This window comes from Euprymna scolopes, chromosome 12 (assembly GCF_053919585.1).
Source record: "Euprymna scolopes isolate OS-2025 chromosome 12, ASM5391958v1, whole genome shotgun sequence".
Taxonomy (NCBI): domain Eukaryota; kingdom Metazoa; phylum Mollusca; class Cephalopoda; order Sepiida; family Sepiolidae; genus Euprymna; species Euprymna scolopes.
Genome location: NC_136493.1, coordinates 130,940,884 through 130,968,306, shown reverse-complemented (window position 1 = coordinate 130,968,306; position 27,423 = coordinate 130,940,884). Strand labels below are relative to the sequence as shown.

At 33.7% G+C, this 27,423-nt stretch overlaps 1 protein-coding gene across 1 annotated transcript in view; it reads left to right on the top strand.

Moving 5' to 3' along the window:
• Positions 1–2,285: 2,285 nt before the first annotated feature.
• The window catches only part of LOC145291479 (apoptosis-inducing factor 1, mitochondrial-like), a 34,783-nt gene continuing 9,645 nt past the window's right edge, over positions 2,286–27,423 (top strand). The window contains exons 1-2 of the mRNA XM_080137361.1: positions 2,286–3,607; positions 19,816–21,209. Of these exons, the coding sequence (XP_079993487.1) occupies positions 2,439–3,607; positions 19,816–21,193 (2,547 nt within the window). The 5' untranslated portion in view covers positions 2,286–2,438 and the 3' untranslated portion in view covers positions 21,194–21,209. The remainder of the gene's footprint in view (positions 3,608–19,815; positions 21,210–27,423) is intronic.

Here is a 27,423-nt window from a genome sequence, read left to right as displayed (position 1 = left end):
TAGTAAGTTGGTGCCGCTCACGACGATGGCGAGATGATTCCCAACGACGTTAAGATTGCCCCGTGGTCGAAGAAGGGGGTCCTTTTAGAATCGGTCTTTGGCTCGAATCGGATCAAAAAAATGTTTCATTTTTTGTGTCTCTGATTGGTCAGTAAGTCGTGTTTTCTGATCACGTGGTATGTCGCTTACTACGTCCGCGTGGAGAATGCAGTTTTGTTTTTGTTCTTCGCATAGCGTGCGCCGCAGGCATAATGGAAATTGTGTACGTGCCTGAAATTTTAATGTCCAGCGAAATGCGCGCACAATTGCACTTTTTTTTTTTTTTTTAACAGAGTGGATCAAATGGTAATTGAGTGAGATCTGTTATATAACATTAGTATTCACCACACACATTAACTCTTATCCTCGAGTGGCCTTTGAGCCTTGATAAGTGGTGACTGCCATGTAAAGAAAAAAAAAACGTTTGTAGATAACAATTCTGAAAAAAGTAGACATTTTGTTTACGTTATTAACTAAACAAAGATGGCTGCTTTGCTTATTTGATGCACGAAATTTAAAGACATAATGCTTCTTGTTAAGCTATAGTCGACAAATCGATTTTTTAAAAAATATATATCGGTTTAAGCAAAAGCAATACTCCAATCCATACTTAATTGTCACGTCGAAAACAGTAATAGAACCAAAAATTACGAAAAATTCATAGATTAGAACGACTGCTATTGTGTTTTTAGTAAAATAAAGTCTTTCGCTTGCAGCCATGAACAAGTAAACTACAATATAGCTTTCGGAGTTATGTCCCCTGCTTTTAGCCTCCCACTATAACGTCTAAGAAAAATTTCCGTAAAAATTACTTTTAACTATAAATAAATTTCTACTCAATGATTTTTCGTAATTTTTGGATATGTTACTATTTTGGGCATGGTAATTAAGCACGTAATATAATTTTTACTTAAAAAAAATCGATCTGTCGACTGTATCTTAACAAGCACCGACAACTTCTATTAAATAATTTTAACGCAAATAGATCGCAATGTTGTAGGTGAAACAAATAGTTGTTGACTAATTTTCCAGCTGTATTTTTTAAAATATTTTAAATGTCTTTATAGTATTCATTATCGCCATTCTTCTCTCAACAAAGTAAAACGAAACAACTAACGAAAATAAAAAATTAAAAAAGAATTAAATTTCAACTGAAAACCGATGTTCTACTTAATTTTCATGTCGCAATTGGTAGCATATTACTACATTGTTACATGAACATGTACTTTCACGATTTCACTAACCACTGATCTGCCATTATTATTTTTGTAATGTATCTTGGAATGTAAACAAGGGAAATAACTCATAATTTAAATTAAATTGAAGCTACTTTCAAAAAGTCACTTTCTTGGCCTTTTGGCCAATCTTCCCCCACCCTCGACACAAATGAATTATTGTACCACTTTATTGTTATCTTTTTTGTTTTTACACGTCAATAAAAAAAATGTTTTAAAAACTGGGAGTTAAGTCGGACGTCCACCAATATGAAAGGGTGAATGCGGTATTATGGTGAAATAAGATACTAGCTGGGAGAAACTTTTGATTTTGTTTAGTTCTGGAGTGACAAGGATGACCAACGACCCCCACAACCCCCCCCTTTTGAGTTGGCCATGTGCCTAAGTTTTTTGTTCATCGGTGATTTTGACTGTATTTTTAACATGAATAAAAGATTTAATATCTCAAAGTGTAGTATCTGTTCTTCAGATGCGGCACTTCCATTTCTCATTCTCTTTCAGTGTGGGAGAAATCCTTCACGACTGAGACAATTTTTATTTTTGTACCTTTTCTCCACGTTAAAAAACGACCCTGGTGTCTAACTCTGTCCCGTGGCCGTGGGGAAGCATTGTAAATAGGTACTTTCAAGTGAGCTGCTGCAATAAGACAGACTGCAGTTACTTCCCTTGTTTATTATTTAAGTAAAACTTATAATTCCTTCAAAGACTATTTTAATTCATATTTCATTATGTACTTTATTATTTTTAGTAATGTTTGGATATGTTACTAATTTCGACATGACAGTTGAGTAGATAACATTACTTTTAGTTGAAATTCAATTTTTCTATTTTCGTTATTATCCCAAACAGCCGCTGTTAACGCGCCCCTGCAGGATAAAAGAACTTAATAAGGCATTGTGGTCGTGATTAAATTCGCACGTACTGGGTAAAAAAGAAAACGTGTACGGAGAATGTCGTTTGTCATGACGAATACACATATACTTGTGACGTCAGTAAAAGTGCGCTAATCGTAACCCCCAACGAAAACGAGGCCCACTCACCTGCAGTCGCTCGCCCTTTCAGCACGTGTATTTCTCCTGTCGTCGCAGATCATTGTTTCCCTCCCCTTTAAAAACACAAACATACCCCTGTTTTTGTAAGGACATTTATTGCTCGCGGGGGACAATGTACCGCTGTCTGTTGGGTCCCGAGAGCAGCCGGCTTTTAATAGCCAGGAGGGGAATTTGTTCTAACACAGCGCGGTATGTACGACCTTCGGTGTTAACACCGATGTCCTCTACATTAAACAGTAAAAGCCACCAGCTTCTCTTAGACCTGGGTGCCCCAGGCAGATTACAAGAAATCAATACATCGATAATTCGATGTATGGGCCATGGACCACCGGCACATTGGAAAACCGACAAGCAAATCGATGAACAGCAGCTAACTACAATGAATCATTTGCCGGTCCCTGAAGGATCTTGGCAGGAAAGTTATCAAGCAAACCAGAAAAAATACAACCTTTTACTTGGAGTTTCCACCTCGGTGTTTGCTCTTACGTTTTTCACGATGTACAAAACAAATTGTTTCGATTTTAACACCGCGCCTGCATACAAAAGTGTTGTTATTGATGATCTCGCCCAAATGAGCGGCAGCGAACCCGAAGTGGTCGTGGAAGTAAATTCGGATGTTGTTCCAGAGAGTGCCGTCCCTGTCGTAGAAGAAGTCGTTGTGGAAACCGCGTCCGAAACGGGGGCCCCTGCAGAAGAGTCGGTCGAAGCTGCAGTAACAGCTGAGGAAGCGCCTGCTGAAACACCAGTGGAAGTACCCGTCGCCCCAGCGATCCCTACAGAGGAAACTGTAGCTCCAGTTGAGGAAACTGCTGTTCCAGTTACACCCGCTGAAGAGCCTGCAGCGGCCCCGGTGGAGGAGCCTGTTGCAGCTGCACCGGTGGAGGAGCCTGTTGCAGCTGCACCGGTGGAGGAGCCTGTTGCAGCTGCACCGGTGGAGGAACCTGTTGCAGTAGCCCCAGTTGAGGAGTCTGCAGCTCCCCCGACCGAAGAACCAGCTGCTGTTCCTACGGAAGAACCCGCCGCCTCTGCTGACGAATCTGGAGCTACGGCTCCTCCACCCCCAGGAGATGAACCACCACCACCGCCGCCCCCAACTGAGGATACCCCACCACCACCAGCGGCTGAAGAATCATCCCCTGTTGCACCTGAGGAACCAGCTGCAACGGTTGCTCCAGCAGGTGCCCAAACTGTCGCCATGGATTGGTCCAAGGTTCCTGACATCCCAACTCACGTTCCATATCTTTTGATTGGCGCAGGAACCGCATCATTCGCTGCTTTTAGGTATGGTTTTGCTTAAGTTCACTTGGTTTGAGTTTAAAAAATTATCTTAAATACGTGTCGGCATTATTTTACTTGTCTAGAACAGTCAGTTTTGCTGTGCAGTTTAAAGGGTACTTGTTCAACTTGTTTTTGTTTTAAAGCCCCCCCCCCCTTTTGTTTTGGTGATCATTACTATTACCGACATAAAATTATTTCAAAGGCAATACCGTTGGGAAATGAGCCGAAAACAATTTTTTTGGTATGCACAGAGTGATCAGTGCTGAAATAATAACATTATTTAAAAAGCCATTCTTAACATGGGGAGGGTGTTTTGTACCTATTCTGTACTTTAACCTTATAATTGAATAAAAAAACAAAACTTTAATTAAACGTGGAAATACGATTTAAAAAAAAAATAGCGCGGATCACTCTGCATTAACACCATTTTTTTTTTTTTTTTTTTTAATTATTACCTAAAAAAAATAGATATTTAATATAGACTAAGGGTATTATTATACAAACACCGTGACAGCAAATTAACCCTAACCCTAACCCTGTCTGCCTGCTTCCTACCTGACTACAACTTGGATGTCTTCAAGTCCAACGTAACGTTAACAAATTCCTAATGAATGAACCGCCCCTTAAGTAAACATTTCATCAAATCTCCACACTAACGTACTGTACTTGCAATAACCCTTATCCCTGAGTGGCTTCTGGGCCTTGATAAGTGGTGACCACCGTGTAAAAAAAAAAAAAACACGCACCTCACTTTTAAACGATTAATGAGAATTCGTACGCATTATAACAAATCATGTAAGTTTAAATTATTGTTTAGTTATCTCCATTTTTTTTTTAGATAAAAATGGCGAACAAGACGGTTACTCGTTAAAACTTGATTTTTATTTAAAAATAAAACTGTATGAACAATTTACGCTTTCCGTGGCGGGTATGGACCTCATACAGATTTTTCTTTATTTTTGGTTTGATAATATGGGGGAAGTCTGGGAAATAACCAAATATCGCTGTGAAATTGGTTAAAAATAATTCGACACTTCTGCAGTTTAACATTCACAAGCAAATTTAGAAAGCCATTCATAACATGGGGAAGGGCTTTGTTAACTTACGTTTATTCGGACAGAATACTGAAATGAAAACTTAATTTGCTTGTGGATGTTCCTAACCCTAACCCTAACCCTAACGCTGTCACGGTGTTTGTATAATAATACCAAAATAATTGATGTTGGCAGTCTTGTTTAATGTTATAAATAGGTTTAGCGGGAGTTATTATTAAGGTATTAAAATCAATTTCTTTTTCTCCCTCCTTTCTCTACAAGCCAAGTCAGCATGTTTCAAATATGTCACGTATGAGCAACTGTGTTTTTAAGTTCTTTAACCTGCACTATCTCTTATTTTTAATTTATTTTTTTGTTTTTTAAACCTTCTCGAATTACTATCTATCATTGTGTTTAGGAACACACTTTAACTTATGCTATTCAACTTTCAATATCCGACCCAGAAACAGTATTCTATTTCGGTCTGGGACATAGTGGTCTTCCTAATGATAAAGATAAGTTTAAATATAGTTATTTTGCATCTTTTGCAGTAGACAACAAAATTAAAAAACAAAACAAATCCAAATGTAAGATAAGTTACTTTTGATCGTGACACTTATTTTGTTTAATTTTCAATTTTGGAGCAATTATAGACTGCGAAGGTGATCGTCTCATTCCGGTTATTTTTATTTATTTATTTATTTTTTTTGTGAAACTTAAGACTCTACACTACTTGTTTCAAACTAAATAATGGCTTTAAAATAAATTTAAACATAAACTTAATAATAGGTAGGTAGAATATTAACCTGATTGTCATTAAATTAAACAATTAAATATTAGCAAAGAAATAAAGTATATCGATATACTGCAAAATGCCCGCTCTTTTTTTTTTTTTTTTTTTTTTTTTTTTTTTTTTATACCAGTTCTGCTGAGTGCTCTTCCCTTTAGAGGAAGTTGGGTTCGCCACTTTAAACTCAACTCTATACTATATCACATATTGGGGTGTGTGTGTGTGGGGGGGGGGTTGCTAAGTAAATGAAAGTGAAATTGACTTTTAACGGTTTCTAAAAACTTCTTGCAAAGTTAACGTTCCTGATCAAAATGTGGTTATGGAGCAATGTAGCTACCACTCAAAAAATGTGTAACAATATTTGATTGAAATGCTTCTGTAGGGCAAGAATTAACAAACTTCACTTGCCAACTCGGACTTAGGGTTAGTTTTTGGATAAATTAAGGGCAGTTATTTTTTATCCGGAAAAAAAAAACGGGTTTTCTCCAGAATTTCGTACATGTCCGTGCTGAAACGAAAATATATTCGAAAAAGTCATGTAAATTGATTAATTGTATTTGTAAACAAGGAAATCGAATTTATGAGTAACCAAAGAGCCACTGTCTTGTCAACCACTTTGAAAACAATTAAAAACGGTAATATCCAAGATCAGTACTCGGTAAAAATCAAACTACTGGAAATGGATACGGTTGATTGTGTAAAGGCAACCGAACGGAACGGAGACACGAAAAACGAAATCATATATTTATTAAAAAGATTTACTTTAGCTTTAACACGTCTTGTGTTATTACGAAAAACAAAAAAAAAAACACTTGTATTATCAAATATTAAATTATTATATAAAATGATTTATGACATTTTAAGTTATTTTTCACACTTCTAGTGTTATCACGAAACAAAATGACTTTTATATTTTATAAAGTTTCTTAAAATGAATAACTGAAGTGAAGCGTGCATCGCATCATTGATGCGACGCATCAACGCATCTCGCCGAATGTATTTTATTATTTGATAATACAAGTGTTTATTTGTTTTAAAAGTCTGTTTTTTTTTTTTTTTCGTGATAACACAAGTGTTAAAATTAAATCAGTTTGTTAAAAATAAATATATGGTTTCATTTTTCTTGACTCCGTTCGATTCGGTTACCTTACACAATTACCCGTATCCACTTCTAGTAGCTTGGTTTTTTCTTTTTTTCCCCAAGCACTGATCTTGGAGATTGCTTACTCCCCCCCCCCCAAAAAAAACAATAATAAAAAAAAACAAAAAACAAAACAAATGGATAATTCAAACTTGCGAGATTTATGTTGTAATGCCAACGAATTCATATTTATCGTTTAAAAATTATTTTCTTTATAAAAATAAAATTACTTGTTGGAATATGTTTTCGTTTCGTCACGGGTATGTACATAATACAGGTTTTTTTTTTTTTTTTTTTTTTTTTTTTTTTGTCTTTTAATGTAGGGGAGGGGGAATTCTAAACAAGATTCCCATCCAAGAGAGGACGCTATTTTAGGTTCCGTCATCCAATGTTTTGGTCAGAGCTGTCATCTGCAAAATGAAACGAGTTTTTCGGTTTTCTTTTTTAAATAAGAAAACGGACAAAAAAATTATCAATTTTTCTGTTCGTTTGCTTATTTTGGGTGGGGAGGAAAAAAACATTTCATTTCGCAGACAACGGGAACAGCCCCTGACAAAACCTTTTGTAAATATTGGGTGACGGAACTTGAAGATAAAATAATAATAATAAAAAGAAAAACAACAAAAATTCACCTAGTCCGAATTGGCAATAAAACCCCAGATAATGATACAAAATAAAAAAAAAAATTGAAATAATTATATCGTTAAAAATTTTATCCCAAAATTTAAATTTACCTTAAAAATAACCTTTTCTGCCTTAATTTAAGGACTTCAAAATCACTTTCGAATGTCCAAAGTGTAGGACACGACATAAAACATCCTGTTTAAGTTGACTACGAAAAAAGACACGATTTTATTAATAATATTAAAAAAAATAAATAAATAAAAAGCGGGTTTGTCTGTACACAGACTCGAAAAAGTTGTCAAAAAACAAAACAAATAAATGTTATCTAAGGCAAGATAAGTTACTTTTCTACCTAACTGGACATGTTTTCAGTGTTTTTATTTAATGTAAAATGTTTATTCAGCTCGAAAAACATACTGTGTTTACCGATGTATTGGAAAATTCAAAATGGCGCCCGACTCTCTCTTTAACACGGTAAGTTTGGGGAAAAAGGTGCTATAAATATAAAACTAGACAAAATACTGTTAGAAACTCGCTCAATATATATTACCGTGACATAGGTTGACATATATTCGGTGTTTTTTTTATAGTATTTTGTCTAGTTTATTATTTATAACACCTTTTCCCGAACTTACCGTGTTAAAGAGAGAGTCGGGCGCCATTTTGAATTTTCCAATACATCGGTAAACAATGTATGTTTTTCGAGCTGAATAAACATGTTACATTGAATAAAAACACGAAAAATATATCCAGTTTGGCAGAAAAGTAACTTATCTTGCTTTTGATAACATTTATTTGTTATATATTTGTTTTTCGACAACTTTGTCGAATTAAAGCCATAAAAGCATATCTGCATCAACAAATACATTTTATATATTTTATACCGTAATCAAACTGCTAATTTGTTTATCATCAAGATTTCCTCTTACATGCACTTGCACAACGAAGTGACAGCCTGAATTTTTTTTTTTTTACACACGTTAACTGCACGTGCGAGGTTAAGAATGAAAGTCATTTTTTTAATGATTTTTTTTATTATTCATTGTATTTATCATTTAAACCCGTTTTTATAAAAAAAGAAAAGCAAAACTGCCCAATATCTTTTTCAAAAAATGAATTAAAATTTCAACGTTTTAGTTTTAATTATTGGCAGTTGTTTATATAAAAAGAAAAAAAACAAACTTTGAGGTCATTTTCGTATAATATACATGACGTAACGTGAAATGCTGTCTGTATACCGATGTTCATGTTTGATATATTTTCAGTTTATAAATTAATTTATTTTTATTTGTTTATATTCCCGTTTTGGAAACGAGACCGAATACTATTTAATTCCGTCACCACGTATCGCTGTTAAAAAACGAAAAGTTTCTGTTTGTTTCTTTTCGACATCGACGTATCTGTTTCATGGTAACCTAAATAGAAATGATCTCCCCCTGCCAACATTTATGTAAAGTTTTATCTCGTGGTTTGTAACCTTGCATGTAAAGGTCAGTTTGAAAGTATGTTTTTAAAAACAAAGGGGTTTATCGTTAATTGTATCATTCTGACCTCTGTTCTAATTTTAGTTATCTTCACGACGTTTCGATCGATGTAATCTCCGACCTTCTTTATGTGCAACTTTTAAAACTTGGGGAATCTTTCGAGTCGAAACTTTGTCGAACTTTGGTTCCTGAAGGAACCCAAGTTCAAAAACATGCACCCGATAGAAAATGGATTACATCGGCTGAAAATCCAGACGAGAAAAGTAGTTTCAATAATATAGATTATTAATACTTATTAAAAAAAAAAAATCCGGAACAGATCGATGTTTTTTATTTTGGTAAAGAAATAAAACGTGTAGTTTTCTTTTTTTTTTTTTTCTCTCTTAAACTCTGGGAAAATTACTAATTTATAACTCGAATTCGTCTTCCGTTGTTGCTGAATGAAATGACATTTTTGGTCAAGGTCATTTCGTAAAGACCCGTCCCTCTCTCGTCCCGTCATAAACGTTAAAACTGCTGAGTTTTTGGTTGAGTTTTTATATTTTTTGTAAACGGGTATCCTTCAATCCCCCAGAACTACCCCTCCCTCCCTAACACTAAATGATTGGTGTAATTAAGGCACTTGTGCAGTTTAACAATCACAAGCAAATAAATTGTTTTCATTTTCGGAGAGTTCCGTCCGCGCAACATGAGTTGGTCTCCGCTGCTCCCCTCATATTAAGAATGGTTTTCTAAATTTGCTCGTGAATGTTAACCTGTTAGAGTGCTGAAATTAGAGATAAAAATGATATTATCTAAAATACACAGACATATTTTTTGTTCTTCTAATGCGTCGCGATTTATCAAGGCAAAGAGCTACTCGAATATAAGAGTTAATGAGATGGATGGATTGTCAGTTGGATAATGGAGAATATTAGGAGAGGATTGAAAATTGTTAATGGAATTAACAAAATTTAATTATAGGAGTGGTATTTCTTAATATTGAATTTGAAGACGACCACGTGGAATTATGCAGGGAAAAAATTCCATAGAAAGTTCCTGGAAAGAAACGCTGTTCATGGAAATTCTGCCTGACGTCACTGGGGAGAAAGAACGGGAAGTTTTTTTTTTTTTCAGTTTTCTTGGTGTAAATGTATTAAAAGAAGAAACCTGGGATTGTAGCTCGGTCGACCAGTCTTCGTGGAAATGAAGATAGTAGAAAAAGACGGTAATGTGTAGACACAACGGCTTAGAAATAAAATGGCAGCTGATTTCTTAGAATGTATCTGATTAGTTTTGTAAATGATGTTAGTGATTTCATGCAGATTGAAGAAATTGACACCACCTTGTAGAAAACTGCCCAGTTGAGGGTAAAGGAATGAATTTTTTTGGCCAGTTTTTCGATATTTGTTGTCTGAGAGCAAGCTTTGAAATGATACTAATTTTGTTACGTTCCGACGTGTCTGTCGAAGTTTTTGTGAGACACACACACAAATGCACACACATTTTACCTTATATATATATATATATATATACTAGCGGGGGTTACCCGGCGTTGCCTGGGTGTTTGTAGGTGTGTGTATTTTTGAGTAAATGAAAACAAATCGTTGGTTGTTTTAAAAAAAAAACAAAAAAACGATGCCTTGACACGCAGTTGGAAAATAATAAAGTATAAAAAAAAAAATGTGCGACTTCGCAGGTGCCCGTTTTTGATGAGTTAATGGCGTCAACTTTGAGTGCGGGCCGCACTAAATAACGTCAAGTGGAAGTCGTAGAGTTAACATTTTTTGCGAGCGTTACGACGACATAAGCGATAGCTATTCAGCAGTGAACATTTTCTGCGGGACAGTTTTTAATGAGGTCAATAACCCGGTTTGTTTGTTTTTACATAACTTTGGGGAAAAACAGCTCCTCCGTTTATTAGGGGAGTGGCTCGTCTTGAAATGAAAGCAACCGTCTGATATGACGGTAAGCCGACATTCGAAAAAAATGTTTTGGTAATTAGGTAGAATCGAACCCGAAGCTCTGAGGCGAAGTTGGAAAATAAAATGTGAAAAAAACATGACATCTTAACTGATCGGCCAGCAAGAATGAGTTACTGAGAGAAGTTTGAATTTATTTAAGAAGAGAATTGACAGGTGCCCGCACTAAATGACGTCAAGTGGAAGTCGTAGAGTTAACATTTTGTGCGAGCATTACGACGACGACAATATAAGCAATAGCTATTCAGCAGTTAATATTTTCTGTGGGACAGTTTTTAATGAAGTCAATAACTCGGTTTGTTTGTTTTTACCCAACTTTGGGGAAAACCAGCTCCCTGTTTATTAGGGGAGTGTCCAGACGAAAGCAATTGTTTGATATGATGCTAAAAAAAAAGCCGACACTGACCAAACGTTTACATCGCTTTCCAGAGACCACCGGGAAGTGCCGATTCGAATCTAATTTCACTTTTTTTATACTGAAAAGCGAAAGATACACACAACAATCTAAAATTCTGGAAAAAATAGCACGTGAAGGTCGGGCAAATTAAATACACACGCGACCCTCGTTCGTAACTCTTGGATATTATCATTTAGACAGCATATAAAAAGTTTTAAGAAGCAATGAGCCGACCGAGAAGTCCAGCGAAAAAAGCCTTTTGAAGACATGCACAAAAAGCGAACATACATACACACATTTTCGCTTTTATATTTATAGATTACGGTTTATCTCCAACATCCTTATAGGAGTCTGTGACATATTTCAGTTGTATGGATGCCTGGCACGAATGGAGACCCTACTCTCTATCATTATACCATTTTTAGATAGGACAGATACTATCCTTGGATCCTTGCCAGAAGACCAGGAAAGTATATTTTAATTTTGCATATGGCCCAAAAGCAACATTAATTTTATTTAAAAAAAAAAATTTTTTTAGTTAAAAATTCTTTTAGTTAAAATTGTTTAGTTAAAATTTTTTTTTGCATTGTTTCTTCAGTGATCAAGAGATCTTATTTATTAAAAAGGAGGATGGAAGGTGATAGCATACTATGAACATTAAATTGGTATATCTATATCATAATAATTTAATGTACGTAGCATGTATCATGTATCACATGAGAGGAATGCCGACAGAGCTGTCCAGGCATTTTTTGCAGGCCAAAGTGCTCCTCCTCTAGAATGCTAGTTCTTCAACCTCATTTTCTGACCCTTATGTCACATCGTCTCCACCATTAGAGAGAGATAATATCTAGTCTGTTTTCTTATACATCGTACATGTGTAATAATTAAGTAATCCTTTGTTTTTGTTTTATTCCAATACTTTTTATTCATATTTTATTTTTGAATGGAAATTTAATATGAAAATAAGTATTTCATATTAGTTTTTTTAAAAAAAGAAAAAATTTCTAATGCTTCTACAGAAACAAGAGTGTAAAACTGGAACTGGCTGAACTGTATATTAAAGTACAATTCATGAGCTACAAAGTCCAATGATAGTCTTTATCTGTTGATCTAATAATAATTTGTATGTTGATTGCCACTACTTACATCAGACTGTAAAACGTTTGATTGGTCCCCCGACAAAGGTTGGGTGGACTTGTAAATTCACCCTTGCCCGTTTATCCTTGCGTCCATCCGCACTTTTCTCAATAACTACGCCTTGGAATTTTTTGAAATTTTGCACAAACATAAAACATGATATGAGTTAAAAAAAAAAAAAAAAAAAAAAAAAAAGGGAAAACTCCGGTTGACCCTCTAGGGATGCCTTTCAAGTCAAAATAGCTAAACTTGACACTTTTGTGCTTGTTAAAAAAAAAAAATTGATGCCTTGGATTTTTATAAAACTTTCTGAAAAGTTGTAACTAACTGGTTCTATATAATTTTTTATGTCTATACTTTGCGATAACTCTTGGGTGTGCCCCAGGGGTTCTTTTAGGGCTAATAAAAACACTTCATTTTTGGAACTATTTAACCATATTTTTCCAAAATTTTCTGTGTATGTCTATTTAGAGGTTTTGCATGGTGCTGAACTTAAATTTACACATGTTAAGGCCTAAAACTGCACTGTTTGTTCATTTTCACCAAGATTTGATGTCCCCTGGAGGCTTTTTGGGCTAAATGGGGAGGGGGGAAATGCTGAACTTAGTCATTTTCTTTGTCTTGCTCACTGTGCACTCACGAGGGACCATGCATGCTTCACTTGTTTTTTTTTGGCATTTAACTCTGTAACACATAGTCTATTTAAATTTAAACATAATTTCTGCATAGTTTTAAGTAAAAGTAGCAACTTGTTTTTAACTAATAGTATACGAGGAATGGTTTTGGTGCTTCTGCATTGTCTTGTACAATATAAAATATTGGTTCTTATCCAGAATGTCCCTTATCTTGTAAAGGAAAGTCTGTATGATGTATGTCCCTGTGACAAAACGAAGATATCGTACATCCGGTAGTCAGCCATTTTGTCCCAGGAAAAGGTTATAGTAGTTCGACATTATGCTAATCTCCTTTATTTGACATCTGGATTAAATGTACAAATTAGGGAATGATACAAAATGAATTTAAATGCGCTAGTATATATATATAAAAATGAAATCCTATATATGTAAACAAAAACATAAATTTTTGTATTGAGAATTGATATATAAAAATGAAAATTGTCTCAAAACTTACACAAAATTAACTTTTATTTGGTCTTTGTGTCATTAAGTAAAAAATTTTTTAAAGAAATATTAATATACTAGCAGGCTGCCCGACATTGCCCGACCGTAAAATACGCTTAAATATGATGTTTTGATTAATGCAGATTGCGTATTTGAACTCGATATATAGTAATGGTTTAAAAAGTTTAAAAAAAAAAGACTCGTGCATCACCACCGATCGAGAACCAAAATGTTTAGCCTACAATTTACTTTTTCCTTTGACGTTAATGTCTGACCTATGAAGACATGTTTGCTGCTTAAAAATCAAAACATGAGCCAATAACTACGTTACACATGCATATTCGTAATGCCATCGTTTGACCTTCACTTGGCAAATTTCATTTTTTTTTAATTTTCACACTTTTGTACCGATTTTCCCTGGCTAAAACTCAAATATAAAGTTTCGTATGGGTTCGAATATCCTATATATTAAGTTTCATATCTATAGACAAAAAATTGACGGGAGTTTGGTAGGCAAACATTTTTAAACAAATATGTATAGAAAGAGGTTTGTGTTTACTATAACCTTTTTATGCAAATAGTACGCAAGTATAAATCATGTAGAATATCTGCATGAATATAATTACACGTAATAGTTAATTGAAGATGATCATCCCATACGAAAACTGAAAAAACTAATAGGGAATTAATTAAAATGAATTTTTAAAAGAATATGCAAATTAGCTAGATATTTTGCAGATGAATGCAATTCCATGACCCATATATAACGAAGTTGTATTTTCTTTTTAAATAAATTGAAAAAGGGCTTTTTAATATGAATATCAATACAGAAAAAAAAAAAAAAAAAAAATTTATAGGAATATAGATAAAAAATTGGTGCTTGTCCAGAATTTCCTTTACCCACTCCTATAAAAAAGAAAACGAAAAATCTGTATGATGTACACACTCCTGACGAAAATAAAATATTGCGAGATTGTTCTTTCTTAATGTATGCAAAAATGAACTAAAAAACGAGCCAAAACTGTGTTTAAGAGATCTCAACATAGATAGGGATTATTATCCCCACTGCCTGGGTCGTAGGATGTCCTTTAGATTATAGCCTTTAATTACATTAACAGGGGGGGTGGGAGTAAAATACACTTAAATATGATATTTTAATTTGTCCATATTTTGTATATATTATTATAGTTGTAATTTTAAAGTAAAAAAAAAAAGTATTTGGGTGCCGTCAGCTAGAATCGAAACTGAAAGCAAAGTTGTAGCATTCAAAGCTGGTGACGTTACCACTGTACCAGTGTGACACACAAACTAATTAAAAATAAACTAAATGTATAAGGATTTTTTTTCAATTTTCACCCCTTAAAAACTATTTTAACTGGCTAAAAACCCATAAAAAGAACGGTCCATAAAAAATCCAATCATTAGAGGCCCTTAGCGCCGCTTTGAAACTTTAGTTTCAGAAGAGACAGTTTGAAAATATGGAGACAGACAGACATAACCTTTTATATATTAGATTTAAAATTTCCAACTGAAAAATTCAATCCTGTAATAATTTGGATGTTCTCAAATTTTTTACATTGCTTTTCTGATAGAAAATCACTAATTAATTTGTTGTGATCTTTCTTGTTGCTAAGAATTTAACAGAATTCCGAGCTTCACTGACAAATTGCAGAATTTGCCGAGACATGCAAACTGCTTCCAGATTGGCCAAATTCAGAAAATTTGGCTTTAGAGGCAACCCTGGACTAGAATATGAAAGTGACCTCCCCTTGATGTGGCCTTATTTTCAAATATCATTATGATAATATATGATTCTTTATGTCCATGTAATGGTGTGAGAAGAAAAAAGTCAGCAAAATGTTACGTAAAAAAAAAAAAAAAAAAATATTCAAAAGAAACGGAGCAAAATAACCAAAAAACAAGGACAACACATTCTGTCAAGAGATGCTAGACTGAAGGAATAAATTAAAGATTCTCTTACAATGTAATTTTATTTGTATTGAACTATGTAGCACAATATTACTTTCTGAGTATTTATTAGTACTTATCTCATTTTGGGTAGTTTTATATCGACACTATTTTCATAGAAATGTAAAACTCATATTTGTTTAGTGTTATTGGTTTTTCTATTACAAAACTTTGTGCTATCCAGAAAAATATTAGCTTTATCCAAGTATATTTGTTGATTTAAATATATTTGATCTAGCAGAACGGAAACCATATTGCATATCACTTAAAAGGTTATTTCAACCACCTCAGCAAAAATAACCTTCTTAGTGACATGCAATATGGTTTCCGTTCTGCTAGATCTACAGCAAATGTGCTAATGGTTATATCTAATAGTATTAGCAAATCTCTCAATGGAGGCTTACTTTCTAGGGCAATTGCTTTTGACATATCAAACGCCTCTGATAGGGTATGGCATAAAGGTCTACTTCACAAGATCTCCAGCTACAGCATAGCTGGAAATGTCTTCTCAGTTATTAAATCGTTTCCCACTGATAGGTTCATAAGAGTAGTATTTGATAAGCAGAAATCAGAAGCTCACAGTATTAATGCTGATGTCCCTCAAGGGTCCATCCTGGGCCCAACTCTCTTCCTGATCTACATCAATGATGTCCCAAATCACATCCTTACATTATTCGTAGACATTTATGCTGATGACACTACCATCTATGGCAACACATCAAAGGCCGTAAATGACCAAGTTCTCTCTGATTCTTTCTCCTCTGATGTGGTACAATGGGGAAAGAGGTGACTGGTTACTTTTAATGCATTCAAAACCAAGCTTTTATCTTTACATCATCAATGCTCTGATCCTCATCTGGCATCAATTGAAATGGATGGCTCTCGTCTTTGGGAGGCCTCGTGTTTTGACAAACTTCTGGGCTTGACCTTTACTCCTGATCTAAAATGGAACATGTACATCAAATCTGTTGCCAAGGTTGCTGAAAAAATGGTGGGATTCTTCTACCGTTATCGTTTTTTTCATGGCAAATGCTCGTCTGAGCTCCAATCTATGGTCCCTCCCCTCGCCAAACTTTCACAAAAACTACTTGCCTAGCTGAAACCACTGTCAATAATTTCCCCCACTCTTTATCTGTGCCTAAACCTAAACGTAGATTCCATGAACAAAGCTTCTTTCTTGGAATTGCACGTCTGTGGAACTCTCTTTGCCTATTTTCCAGCTGACTACAATTTATAAGTCTTCAAGTCCAACATAAACAAATTCTTGATGTACCATCCCATTAAATAATTCAATTTACCAAATTTCCACTACTAACAATTACTACAGCATATTCTCTTTGACCACTGGTCACTCATTACCCCTTATCCTCGAGTGGCCTCTGGGCCTTGATAAGTGGTGACTCCTTTATAAAAATATATTTCTTATTCTGAGGAATTTCCATGGGTCCCGCTGGTATGAATTATCAGTTATAATCTAAAAAAAATTCAAAACATGATTAACTATGATTGAAGCTTTATGGTCGTATAGGTATAACATGTCAACACTTTTTGATGGTTATTTAATGTTGAATGTTGAAATACAAGACTTGTTGTATACATATGATCAAGTGCTTATTTTACCTCTGCTTGGAGAAGTGGGTGTTCACACTTTCCCCAATATTGATAGTACACCTGTCTTCAGATGAGAAGACTGAAAAAAGTATTTTTATCTTTTTCCAACTCTCTCTTGAACATCTGTTTAAGAATTAGTGTGCACACAGCAACCTTACCACTAAGTAATACATACCTTTCACTTGCATCTGCCTCCCTCAAAATACTGCACTCTAGCAAAGATAAGATATCGGTCAGATTTAATTGGCAATAAAGTTTCCAAGGTCCCAGTATCCTTTGCACTTTTAGGTCTGGTTAGTGCTCCCCCACTTTGATCTTTCTATCCTCCTGGATCTTTCATGACTATTTCATTTGGTTTTAATTGAGGCTAATACCATCACTTTTTTTTTTTTTTTTTTTTATAAGAGAGGGGGATCAATTTCTGTCGGGTTCATATGTGGGTATTCTTTGTTTTTATTTTTTTTGTTTTTTTTTCTATTGCAATTTCCATATGACTGGTTAGCATCTACAGTTTTTGTAAGTTGGTTTCTGCATGCAAGGGTTTTTCTAAAGATTTTGGCTATTATTAATAATAGTACGGCACAATCACGTTGATACACTAGTATTCGTTAGATCACTGAAGTTAAGCAACAATGGGTGACCATTTGGGAAGACTAAGCACTGTATGGACAGTGCAGAGTCATAGAAATTTCCAGCTTGGTATCTGGGAGTGCATTTATTTCACTGGAGGAGATGCAATTCCAAATCAAGTCAGAAAGCAACAGGAAACTATCGTCTTTACTTGTCTTCCCCAGATTACTATGGTTCTACAATTTGGAAAGCCAGTGCTATTAAAATGGCAGGGCCGCTGCTGCTGCTGATTATTATTAGGTGGGCCTGTAAATTCACCCTTGTTGGTTCGTCCGTTCGTCTGTGCACTTTTTTCAATAACAAAGCCTTGGAATTTTTTTGAAATTTTGTACAAACATTAAACATGAGTAAAAAAAGTAACAGAACGGATTTTCCGAGAAAACTCTGTTGCCCCCTTAGGGGTGCATTTCTGGTTAAAATGGCTAAAATTGACACTTTTGTGCTTATTAAGAAAAAATAGATGCCTTAGATTTTTATAAAACTTTCTGAAAAGTTGTAACTGATTTCTATATAATTTTGTATGTCTATACTTTGCGATAACTCTTGAGTGTGCCCCAGGGGCTTTTTAGAGTTAATAAAAATACTCCATTTTTGAGACTATTTTATCATATTTGTCCAAAATTTTCTGTGTATGTCTATTTATCAGTTTTGCATGGTGCTGAACTCCAATTTAAATATGTTAAGGCCTTGGGGACTTTTGAGGCTAAATAAGGTGGGGGGGAGCAAATGATGGACTTAATTATTTATTTATTTTTTTTTTTTTTGCATGGTGCAGAACTCAAATTTACATATGTTAAAGCCTAAAACTGCACCCTTTGTTCATTTTCACCAGGATTTGACGTCCCCTAGGGACTTTTGGGGCTAAATGGAGAGGGGGGAATGCTGAACTTAATTTTTTTTATGCTTTGTTCACTGTGCACTCACGAGGGACCATGCATGCTTCATTTGTTCAATTTGATATATATTTCTTTCCCTGATCAAGAGTGTATCTTAATTGTGTTCAATTCATATTGATTGGGTCATTTTGTTATAAGGAATAAAACTGTTAACATCCTTCCAAATGCTGAGGCAAATCAAAAACTTAATTCGTCATTTTGTTTTTCAATAAAATTTGTGATATTTCTTTTACAATGCTTCTTATTTTTTAAAAGTTTTTATATCCAAAGACTATGAATGGTTATTTTTATTTTTGTTTGTTGAAATAATTTGAAATGATAAACCTAATATTTAATCTGCAAATATTTCTTTTGCTCACTCTCAATGGTTTGTGTAAAATTTATTTTATACAATTATATGACCAGTTTAATGGAACATGCATTAAACGAAGAATAAAATTCGTGAAATGTTGATTTTTTTTTTTTTCTTCAATTTGTTTGGTTTACTGTAAAATTATGTATTCTTATTGAACGTGTCTACACATTAGTATGCTCTCTCTCTCTCAATCTTGCTTTCAATCTCTAGCTTTCTTGCTCTCGTTCTCTCGCACTCTAGCTCTCCCACTCTAGCTCTCGCACTCTCGCACTCTAGCTCTCGCCCTCTCGCACTATAGCTCTCGCCCTCTCGCACTATAGCTCTTGCCCTCTGGCACTATAGCTCTTGCCCTCTGGCACTATAGCTCTTGCCCTCTGGCACTATAGCTCTTGCCCTCTGGCACTATAGCTCTTGCCCTCTGGCACTCTAGCTCTTGCCCTCTCGCACTCTAGCTCTTGCCCTCTCGCACTCTAGCTCTTGCCCTCTGGCACTCTAGCTCTCATTCTCGCTCTCTCGCTCTGTCTAGCTTTAGCTCTCTTAATATCTTTCTTGCATGATGCATTGTCTTTGGTAAAAAGTGTAACTTCTAACTTTTGTTAAGACATGGTTTTATTGAGATTTGATTTGGGTGTAGGGTGAGGTGAAGCTCGACAATAATTGGTTAAAATTTAAAGAATGTTGGTATCTGGGTTTATTAAACTGGTATTCAGATGTTCGCAGGTATATTTTATATATACTTTTTATTATTAAAGTATATAGAAAAACTCTTTCGGGAGAAACCTGTTCATTAATGCACATTTAATATAATAATATATAGTTTTGATAAAGGAGGGACTTCTCTTTTTACTCACAGAATGCTTAGCTGGGTTGTTGTATTTGTTATTTATTGTTAATATCATTGATATAAATACATTTTTTTAATAGTATTTTTTGGTTATGTATTAAGTACTGAAGGCATTTTGCCGAGATCTACTCTCTTCATAATGTCTAAGTAAAATGAATTAACTCCCTTGAAACACACATTCTGGCTACATTATTACTCCTCCACTTTACTTGTAGGTCAATCAGGTCAGCTGATCCTAAGGCCCAAGTGCTTGTTGTCGGCGAGGAACCCTACATCCCCTACATGCGCCCTCCACTTTCAAAAGAGCTCTGGTTCAGTGAGGACAAGTCAACTGTCGAAACTCTCAAATTCAAACAGTGGAACGGAAAAGAAAGGAGCATTTTCTTTGAGCCTGATGCCTTCTATGTGGAACCGAAAAAGCTTCCGTTTCAGGAGAATGGCGGCGTCTCGGTGCTAACTGGACACAGAGTTGTGAAGATCGACCCCAAGAAACGTCAGGCATATCTTGACAATGGCAACACGATAACTTATGACAAGTGCCTTTTGGCCACTGGGGGTGCTCCAAAGAACATTCCGAGCATTGCCTCTGCAGGTGACGAAGTAATGAAACGTACAACACTGTTTCGAAATATTGATGATTACCGCAGCTTGGAGAAATCTCTGAGCGAAGCTAAATCAGTAGCTATCGTAGGTGGGGGTTTCTTGGGCAGTGAGCTCGCATGCGCTCTTGGCAAAAAATCCAAGAGCTCAGATCTGAAGGTGTTCCAAGTCTTTCCAGAATCTGGGAATATGGGTAAAGTATTGCCAGAATATCTTAGCACTTGGACCACAAACAAAGTTCAGAGTGAAGGGGTCACAGTTCTTCCAAAACAGGTTGTCAAGTCTGCCGCTATGAAAGATGATAAAGTTCTTATAACTTTTGAAGATGGCAACACTTTAGATGTTGACCATTTGGTTGTTGCGGTAGGCATCAAGCCTAACACGGAGCTTGCCAAAACTTCAGGCCTAGAAATCGATGAAAAATTTGGCGGCTTCTTAGTAAATGCTGAACTTGAAGCGAGGTCTAACATCTGGGTAGCGGGAGACGCAGCTTGCTTTTATGATGTTAAACTAGGCCGTCGTCGGGTGGAGCACCACGATCATGCTGTGGTCAGTGGTCGTTTAGCTGGACAGAATATGACTGGGGCTGGTAAAGCCTATTGGCATCAGTCGATGTTTTGGTCTGATCTGGGTCCCAGTGTTGGTTATGAAGCAATAGGGATTGTAGATTCTAAATTGCCAACTGTGGGCGTGTTTGCTAAAGCAACTCCCAAGGACACGCCACAAGCTGTTGTTGAAGAAACCGGTGAAGGCCTCAGATCAGAAACTGAATCTACTGCTCAACCATCCATGGTTCCTGCAGATTTACCAACCGTAGCATCTGAAGATTATGGGAAAGGGGTGATATTTTACTTGAGAGATAACATTGTCGTTGGCGTTCTTCTATGGAATGTCTTTAATAAGATGCCAATAGCTCGCAAAATCCTCAAAGATGGAGCTGAAAGTGAAGATTTACATGAGGTTGCTAAATTATTTAAAATTCATGAAACGTGAGGAATGTCCAATTTAGGTTAGTGGTTTTACTTTTTCTCTTGTGTGTGTCTCGTATATATATATATATATATATATATACTTTGTTTTGATTAAAAAAAAATATATAGTAAATAAATTACATTCAAAAAAAATATTTCTACAAAATTAGTATACATATATAAATTACCATCAAGTTAAGAGTGTAAGAATATTTTTTGGCTTAAACACAGATGGTCACCATATATTAAAAACCATGGCTTCTAATATTTTTAGGTGATGTCTAGACCATACTCTCTGCATGAAATTAATTTTCCCTGTAACCATTGGTACAGGATGTGATCTGCTATGCCAGAGCAACTGATCTTGAGAGTGCCTGGATGAATGTAATTTGAAATTATGAATATTGATAGGAATGTGTGAGAAATGCCCACCTCGAATTGGTACGCTGCACATTGTCTGCTTCACACTGATAATGTAAATTGTAACTAATTAAATGTGGTTCTTGTCCAAAATTCCCTTGATATTAAATACAAAAATAAAGAAAAATCTGTTTGTATTTGTGACGAAACGAAACTATCATATTCCAAAAGTGATGTAAAATGATTAAGTAGTTTTATTTTTAAATAAGAAAATGAGATTTTATGAGTAACTGAAGAGCAGCTGTCTTGTCCGAGATTTTGAAAAAAATCTAACGAAAAACAAATGGAGATAACTCAATAATAATTAAAACTTGCGAGAATTATAATGCCTATCAGTTCTCATTAATCAATTAAAAATGATTTTCTTTATAAAAATAAAACTACTTAATCAATTTACGTGAATTTTTAGAATATGATATTTTTGTTTCATCACGGGTATGTACATCATATAGATTTTTTTTTAATATAGAGGGCATTCTGGGCAAGAACCTTAAACTTTTATGAATTTTTGAATGTTAATGCCTAAATTTCCTTAAATATTAGAACTTGTAGTTAATATTTGGCAACCATCTTTGTGTAAGCAAAAATATATTTTTACAACCTCAAATTGATGAGAATGTGTGTGTGTATGTGTGTATTGGTTTACATCGACAAGTTGAGGTTTCTGTCTTTATATTTAGAATAATTTAGAAGTAAATTTTCCCTTATGCACATTTGATTAAAGATGATAGACAATAATTGTCATGATCGTTTCAGTACGAGTACTTAATGCTTTCAAATGAGCATGACGTTTGTTGGAAGTATGCCATGTAAGAAATTGACACAAAGTCACTAATGTTGGGAGAGAAGAAACTGTTGGTCAGTTTTTACATGGCATATATTTGAAAACCTTGCTTGCTTGAAAGTTTGATGACTCTTATAGCAAAACTAGAAACATTTCATTGTCTATCCTCTTTATCCATGTGTGTGTGTGTGTATGAAGGAGTATAAGAAGACTCTAGCAGTACAGGGAACCGACTGTTGTATTGGTGTGATGTATGGACAAATGAAAGGTCTTATTTGTTTTTATTTTTTAACTTCATATATCCATTTACGAAGTTAAAAAATAACAAAAAAACAAATAAGACCTTTCGTTTGTCCGTTTTTGATCATGCATCACACCAATACAACAGCTGGTTCCCTGCATTGCTATAGCCTTCTTATACTCTTCATATCTATTTACCAGCAATGCTTCAAGCAAACTATATATATATATATATATATATATATATATATATATTATAAATTACTTTGATTATCCATTGATATTTGCAGTTTCATGCAAATGCTGGAAATCCAGCCTGTAGGGCTAAAAAATACCAAGGTTGACTGACGTTATTTGAAATTTAAAAAAAAAAAAAATATTGTGCTGTTCTATAAATAATAGAGCACTCTGATCTTTCTATTCAATAACAGTATACTATACATATAGTCTTAAGCTTTGCATATTTTATAAGACAAAATATATAATAAGTAAAATAAAAATATGCTTTAAGTTCCTAGGAATACTCAAGTTCAACATATCGCAGACTTATTGTTTGCATAAGCGAAGTTACTGCTGGAAAAATCACAAATATAAAACGAAATTCAACTATATTAGGAGAGAAAAAAAAAAAAACAAGAAACCTTAACTTACATTGCCAAATATAAAATTGGGACTCAACTGCTCACCACACACATATATATATATATATCCCTACATAAATAAAATCCTTATAAACCTATTCTATATCTTTGGGCATGCATGAATTTCAAAGTAAAATTTTAATTTTTTTTGGAAACCCTTGGTTTTTCAAATAAAGTACTAATGATTTTGATACGTAAAGGACACTAGAACAAAGAATGATTTTCTTGTCTTGATGTAACTGTTGAATTCGTATTTGACTGTTTGGCCATCATGAGTGGCATGAGCAAACATCAAAATTCTGTGAAAATTCTAAGAACCATCACACAATTTCTTTGAATTCTGAAGACTTTCAATAACTGTTAACCATTTTTTTTTTTTTTTTTTTTTTATAAATGGATCTCTCAAACGAATGTTGGAAGAAATAGGAGAGAGAGAGAGAGCGCAAAAGTGAGCAGATTATAGAACTGGTTACAATTCAGGGAAGGAAAAATATTGAAGAAAAAAATTTTTAATGAAATTTTTTAAATGTAATGTTGAAGATTAAAAAAAGAAAGAAAAAAAAAAAGGATGCCATCTCCCCCCCCCCATGAAAAAAACCCCAAAGATTTTTCACTTCCATTTACATATTTTGTCATCATAAACTTATAAATTCTAATTATATTTTTCCTACTTTCAATTATATTTTTTTTGCCCCTGTTTCAAACATCTCAGGCAAAAACTTTACACAATTTTTTTTTTTAAATTTGTTTACTGTTATAAAAAAAAATATTCGTAAAATAATTGCAAATTTTTATTTGTATTTTTGGCAAGTGTGAAGATTAGATGACTAAAGATTTTTTGAAAAGGGCAATGTAAAATTTCCTATAGACAATACAATTTTGAGAATATAACCTGCTGAATGTTTTGGGAGTTAAAATCAATCTAGTATTACACATGTAATCTGAAGTAATTTACTTTTTAAATGCGTAAATATGCTAGTATTATTGGTTTATTTTTCTAGATGACGGCATGTTTGATTGAAACGAGGTTACTCGCTAAAAAAAAAAACATAAGTACATTCGATGAATAAAAATATAGTCTTTTAGTGACTTATATAAAATAATTTAAATTAAAATAATTGGTTCTTAATTATTATAGCAAAAAGTGAAATATTGAATTTTAGGTAAAACAAATGGTATCTACTGAATCTAATGAAAATATCCAAAAATTAAGAAAAATAAGGTATAAAATTAATTATTAAAGAAAATAGTTTTCAAAGAAAGCAATTTTAGCGTGCATAATATTTGAAGAGTGCTCATATTAGCAGGGAAGGTAATTCACTTCTGAAAACTGTCAAAAACTTAGACCGATTCAAACTAGGAGTTATTTCCCTTGTGTTACCGTCGCACATGACAAACATGACCAAATAATTTTTTTGTTTGATGATGGAAATACGTGTTTTATGTAATATTCTAGAAACTACTTGTGACATGACAATTAGGTAGATAACATTGCTTATTGCTTAAATTAACAAAAACAGTGAGTAGTTTTATTTTGTTTTTTGTTTGTTTTTTTTTAAATGAAAACTCAATTTTTCGACTGTCGGATTTCACTACAATAACAGGCCTTTTGGTCAAGATCAAAGTGTAGTATCTGTTCTTCAAATGCTGCACTTCCATTTCTTGTTCTCTTTCGGTGGAGGATTAGTCCTACACGACCGAGACAATTTTTTATTTTTGTACCTTTTCTCCACGTTAAAAAACAACCCTGGTGTCCTGTGGGGAGGCATAGTAAATAGGTACAATAACAAAGAAGAACCAAATGCTTATAAGAAATATATTGTGAAACAAATATTTTTAAGAATACTTGAATTTTTTAAATACATTATTTTTATAACTCACTGAAAAGTTTTCATTAAATCTTGTTCCTTTTTATTTTGTGCCAACGGTTACACGAGTGTTAAAGTGTTTTTATTTTTTCCTATTAATAGTAATACTCTATTGATTTTAACTCTATTTCAGCATGTAATAATTAAAAAAAAATATATAGTTTATTCAGCTCTTGCATGGTCATTTTGAAAAATTTTAACCATATTCTAATTTTTGCATTTGCTGTATTTTTTTAATATTTTGATCTTAGTTGTAGTTTAAAGCTAAAATTTAATAAACTATAAATTAAGATGTTTTAAAAGTGAATAACATGCTTGTTCAAAAAAAAAAAATATTTTTCTTTAGTTTAGCAGCACAAATGAATCGTAATACTTGACTTTTGCTTTTAAACCTTAATTTTAATACAAATAATTTGACCAAACGACGTGAACCTAAGTCAACACTAGTTTGACCTTGACCTTCGCACCTGTATATGATCTCTGTAAACAAATATAAAATGACTGATTTGTTCGGGTTTTCACGATTGTTTCGCCGATTTATGTGGTCTGAAATTATGTTCTATCTAGCAATTAAGTCTTTAAAATTACTATGATTTTGTGCAGCCACAACAAGACATTATTATTATTATTAATACATTAAAAAAAAAAAAGTAAATGCCTAGCTTTGTTTTATTTCTGACTGCAAAATTCAAGTGATTATAAAACTTTGGGAGATAAAAAAAAAATCTACTGAAAATTAAAGTTCAAAAGTCAAGTATTATGGTTCTTTTGTCTACGTTTTGGGCTGATCATCTGCCATATCATTGAATATATTTTTCATGTTCTTGTTTATGGACTATCCAACTTTATCTGTTGTTGAAAACAAAATGACTAAAAAGCAAACATGACCACTTTGGTGGTTAGCTGTATATCTACTCTTTCCGACTGCCAATTTGAAGGAAAACATTACTTTGTATTTTTTACAATATACAAAAGAATAAAAAAAATAATGAAAAACAAAAAAAAAAACTCCAGAAATTAAAGGTTATTAAACTGCTTTTTTTTTTTTTTTTTTTTTTTGCAAGTCCACAGTTCAACCAACCTAAGTGAAAAACCGAAAATACAGAAAAATCTTTAACATACATACCTGTCATGGAATGAAGATGTCATATTTCGAAAATCGTGTTAATTGATCAAATAGTTTTTTTTTATTAAAATTATATTTTAACTAAGCAAAATGACTCATGTTGCCATTTTGAAAAAAAAAAATACAAGGGTAGGTAAGTCCACAATTCAAAATTGAGATCAGCCTTGTAATGCTAGTGATTTCACATTAATCACTTTAAATAGTTTAAAAATAAATTGTCTTTATATAAATAAAAATATTTAATCAATTTACATAATTTTTGAAATAGGATATTTTCGTTCCATAATGGGTAAAAATGCATTGTATATATATTTTTTTTTTTAATTTGGTTGAATTCTGGATAAGAACCTATTTTACCTGCAAATTCTCTCCATATCAACACAGATATATATTGTTATATATCTAGTTGAATTTTGTATCATTAACCTCTGTGATCTCTATTAATGGTTGGTATATGAATACAAAATAAAAACGAAGAATTAATAATTTCTTGTTTGTCTTGTTTCATTAAAAAAATTGTGAATTTTTATAATCCACAACCATGCCAAAATATGTCATTAAGTAATCCAATTTTGGTGTAAGTCTTAAAGACAGCCTTAGATCTGATGACCTTGGGTCGATTAAATCTGAACAGTATAGAGAAGTGTGGGGTTTGTATTACTATACACATAGATTCAAAAAAGTTGTCAAAAAACCCCCAAATATATGACGAATAAATGTTATCAAAGGTTAGATAAGTTACTTTTCTACCTAACTGGATATTTGTTAGTGTTTTTATTTATTTAAAAAAATTTTTTTTTTTTTTTTTTCAAGGCCCGGAAGCCACTCAGGGATAAGGGTTATTGCAAGTACATTACGTTAGTGTGGATATTTGAAGTGTTTACTTAAGGGGGCGGTTCATTAGGAATTTGTTAACGTTAGACTTGAATACATCCAAGTTGTAGTCCGGTGGGAAGCAGGCAGATGGAACAGAGTTCCACAGGCATGCAGTTCTAAGAAAGAAGCTTTAATGTAACATGTTTAATCGACCTGGCTGTTTCAGAGTCCATAGAGAATGAAGTCATACACAAAGTACCTTTTATATAACAGTAGAGATATGTATACATATTTTTGTAGAACTCTAGAGAAAACTGTGGCATGGTCCCTGACCTTGACAAGGGCATCATGGGCGAC